Raw genomic sequence first — 4,393 nt, 5'->3', positions numbered from 1 at the left:
ACGGACTTTTAACAGTTGTATTAAAATTCCTTTATTTTATTCTAAAAAGTAAATAATTTCATGTTACTGCGCAGTCAAACTTCCATCTTAATGAAGAAGGGATCAGGGCTCCTCACAAAGAAACTCTGATTTCTGATTGGTTGCATGTCACTGAACAAAAGAACTTCCTGGTTCTCTCTAATGTAATGGGCGTTGTTACTTACATAATGTTTGTGCAGCTGATTTGTAAAGCGTTTTTCTTGCTTGATCTTAAGGACACCATTTAGTTTTTTCGTTCTAGGTTTCTTTTACCGTATATAGATAATGGGTAATAGTAGCACTTACCCTGTTTTCTTTAAGTGCTACAACCTTCACCCAGATCAGGAGAAGGAAATAGAAAACTATTTTCATACTTGGACATCAAGTGGCGGAAGCTGTGAATCACTGAAGAGGGAATCTAAATATGTTTACAGTTTCGCTTTCCGAAACAAAAAAGGTAGGCAGTAAAATGTTTTGATTACATCTAAGATACCGATGACTTAATAAGAAAAGAATGTTATGAACATGTTTATTTAAGAACATTTGAAGTGCACAGAGTGCTCAATAAATCCTGTGATACATTTTTGTTTGATTTGATCAGGAAATTCTGAATTGTCAAGGTAAAAATATATTTTCTTTTCAAAAGTAATGGTGAATGTATAATCTTTAAAATGTGGAATGTGTGAACATTTTCAAACATACTTTATTTAATATTCATGTAGTTCCTAATATGACTCAAAATATTTAGTTGTATAAAACAAACATCAAATATGACAGATTATATAACTCTGAGGGTTGGTAATTATTAGTTTGTTTTTAAATGCTGCAACATTTACTTGTGTCTCGATCTCTAACTGTATTTGACTTTTGCAAATGTGTTTACATAGGAGGAATATTAATGTAAAAAAAAAAAAACGTTATTCTTCCACCTGCTGATTTTGCTGTGTTACATTATATTTATCTGGGTAATTTGCAAAACCTACTGTTGCACATTATTGTTTAGATCAGCAAGCAGTCCTGAGAAAAGCAAAGCACACTGTGAATCTCACAGATAGCTGCAGCCTCACTTTCACCGTCCAGAACAGTTTAAAAGCAGCCTCCTCACCTTCCAATGTGACACTGACTGCAATACAACAGGTCAGTTCATGTCTACACCAGAATGTAATAATGTAGTAAGAACTTTGCATTGCTGGGGGGTGGGGAATATGGAGTGGGAGTGAAACTGAAACTAAAGAAGTAACCATTTTAATTTTTTTCTCTTCAAAACAGCATTCAACGCCATTTTCCATCTCACCTGCTCCACCAACAGGTGAAAACAGTGAACAAGACATTAAAGGACTCATAGCTAAGATAATAGTTCTCACTATGCTGGGGCTTCAGCGTATCAACCCAGAAGAGACTAGGAATTTGGTCAAGAGATATTGGAAATCTAAGGCAGATAACAATCATGAGGTTTTGACATCCCAGCATAAGAGATCTAATAACAATGATAAAGCATGCCAGACCATGGACCCGGTGGAACACAGACAATCTGGTATCAATGATTCAGGGTTAAGTCAAAAAATGCCATTTATAAATAGTAATAAAGGAGACCCAGCTGTAGCTTATAACCTTAAAAATGGACTCCAGATGATGGTGTGTTTAGGTGATATCACTAGACTGGATACAGACACCTTGATGACTATTCCAGTGGATGATTTAGACCATTCCAATGGAGCTTCATTCCTATCAGAAGCCTTTAGGTCCAAATCTTTAACCATGCCCTTTTACAGCTCAGGGCCATTTGGTGTTCCTCTCAGTATTTGCACTGAGGCTATTGTTAATGCTGTGAGGCAGTACAGCAGTCAGGGAGGGCGAATGGTGAGCAGGATCATTCTGATAGATAACAGAAACCATGTCGTGAAGGGCATGTTGGAAGTGTGTGACAACCTTTTCCAAGGAATAAGCCATGGATGCCGCTCATTCAGTAGTGGAAGGTTCCAGATTGACCCTGCTGAAGAAGACACAGTGAGAACAAGTGATGAAGGCGTTGCTGAGGTTGCTGGAGATAGTGTTTATGTTGAGGTTGTCATGGGGACTATTGAGACCCAACAGGTAAGAAATATATATATATATATTCTTGTGTGTGTGTGTTTAGAAGAGTCATATAATAATACAAATCTTTATACCACCTGATGGGAAGAAAATATCCAAATGGTATCAGTTAATAACAAAGACCCAGATCTCTGTATTCTTTCCCTTCTAGGTTGATGCTGTGGTTTCTCCTATGGTTGGCCATAATCCTCTTTCTTCAGGTTTGGGAAGAACTTTGAATGAAATAGTTGGACCACAGCTGATGTCAAGGTTCAGAAACACAGCAGGAAATGAATCAGTGCCTGGAGACTCAGTGCTGTTGAAGGGACTGCCCAGACTTCCCTCTGGTGCTGTGTTCTTCCTCAACCTTATTCCATGGGATGATGATGACGATGGAACAGCAGTTCAGGTAAAACAATAGTTTATCTCACATTGTGTTATATAGAGGCATTGAAGTGATACAATCTGTATGTTTTAATTTTTGTCTTTTTAAATGTTTATTGTTGACTCAAAGGTTCTCAGATTGGGCATCAACAGCATCCTAACATCCTGTAAGAGGCAAGGGTTTGAATCGATTTCACTCCCTGTACTTGGAGTCGGAATGGCCTTGCGGTTTCCAGAAAGTGTGGTCGCTAAGGTGTTAAGAGAGGAGATCCAGTCCTTTGAGTGGAGTCAAGATAGAAGTAAACCACTCTTGGTTCGCATTGTCCTCCAACCAAATATAACATCTACTCAGGTAATAAGCAGAGATTTATTAACAATACAAAAAGGAATTGATGAATATTCCCTTATAGTTACCTCTGTATATTTTTAAATTTAACCTGGTAACAATGATTAAGTCATTAGCTTTTCATCATGTCAAAGAATCCAAATAAGTTATGCTATTAATTATGCTAGCAAACTCTATAGGATCCGTTATTCCCGAGCTTCTAAATTGCTAAAATACATTTTTTTTTACAAAATAATGTAATATGTTTTCACAAGATATTTGCTGCTAGTTATATTAAACAGTGATATGAGCCCTTTACACCCTGTACAGCTCAGGCTTTTTCAGAACTAACTGCTATGATTTAATACACTATTGTGATAGCAATATTGTAATAATAATCTACATTTAAACAGAAGAACAAGTAAATGATATAGTCAGCTGACTAGAAACAGAATGACCAATTGCTGCATTGCACATTCAAATATCATCTCTATATAGTTTAAAAGGGTATTTTCATACAATGAATGAAAAGTCAAATTACAATTTTACTCACTGCATTACATCAATTTAAACTTCTTTTTTTCATGTTAAGGATTATTAGGATTGATAAAAACTTTCTCTATTTGATCATTTTTCTAATAGTTTTTTGTAACTTTTTTCAGTCCTGTTCATTTCTGATGGTGGGTATAGCTGGGGTTTGTTTTTTATTATATGTTTTTCAACAAGAAAGCAATTTCAATACCCTAAAAGAAAAAAAATAGAAATGCTTGAAAAATGTTTTGGGCAAAATTATTTAGAGCTAGGCTAATTAGCATTGGCTGAAAAGACCTTAAATTTAGGGATCCAATTATCTGTAAGCCATTGTGATAGAAATCACAAGAAATAAAGGTTTGAAACAACTCTATGTGTAAGGAATTGAATACTAAATACGTTTTTTTTTTTTTTTAAGGACAACAAAAAATATATGGAACTTTTTCACAGAATTGTATTTTTATTTTTAAATTTATCTGCCTAACAGATTAATCTTCAAATAAATGTCTATGCAGCCAAAATAATGTTTTACTTTAATGGGGATAAATGTGTGTTGGATGAATTAAACATTAATAGTCACCGACTCAATCCTGAAGAAATCATTTCTGGTCATTCTGTATCATTTCCAGTGCCGCAGAAGCATCGAGCTTCAGTTACAGGAGCTGTTAACCACATTGGACAATACAGCGAAGAAAACAAAAGAAGGATACGGCAAGTGTATTTCTGTAAATGCATGGATCAAATTAACAGATAACAAAGATAGATCAGGATCCAATGCTTTCTTTGGATCATCCCTTGTAGTTTTACAAGTAGCAGAAAAATCTGTAAACATAGACGGAAAAGGAGAAGATGATGCAAAAGAAAATGAGGCAACAACAAGTGGACAAGCTCAGAGCGGAGGAACTTCTAAAGGAAGAGAGTTTGGAGGAATTTGGTACCCAGTGTTGGGATCTATAGGTGCAGTTATAGGGGCAGCAGGAACATTCAGTTCAGGAGCGGCAGGAATAGGAGGAGCAGGAATGAGAGCAACAGGTGGAGGAGGCACAGGTGAAGGAGGCACAG

The 4,393-nt window shown here is 36.0% G+C and overlaps 1 protein-coding gene across 1 annotated transcript in view; it reads left to right on the top strand.

Annotated features, from left to right (window-relative positions):
* Nucleotides 1–254: 254 nt before the first annotated feature.
* LOC107101062 overlaps nt 255–4,393 on the top strand; it is a 4,823-nt gene continuing 684 nt past the window's right edge. The window contains exons 1-6 of the mRNA XM_015399819.1: nt 255–475; nt 1,022–1,155; nt 1,288–2,112; nt 2,264–2,500; nt 2,606–2,827; nt 3,961–4,387. Coding sequence (XP_015255305.1) covers nt 304–475; nt 1,022–1,155; nt 1,288–2,112; nt 2,264–2,500; nt 2,606–2,827; nt 3,961–4,387 — 2,017 coding nt within the window. The 5' untranslated portion in view covers nt 255–303. The remainder of the gene's footprint in view (nt 476–1,021; nt 1,156–1,287; nt 2,113–2,263; nt 2,501–2,605; nt 2,828–3,960; nt 4,388–4,393) is intronic.

Source organism: Cyprinodon variegatus, unplaced genomic scaffold (genome assembly GCF_000732505.1).
Source record: "Cyprinodon variegatus isolate N-32 unplaced genomic scaffold, C_variegatus-1.0 Scaffold1049, whole genome shotgun sequence".
Classification (NCBI taxonomy): Eukaryota; Metazoa; Chordata; class Actinopteri; order Cyprinodontiformes; family Cyprinodontidae; genus Cyprinodon; species Cyprinodon variegatus.
Note: the sequence above shows the minus strand (reverse complement) of the source record. Positions and strands in the feature narration are given on the sequence as shown.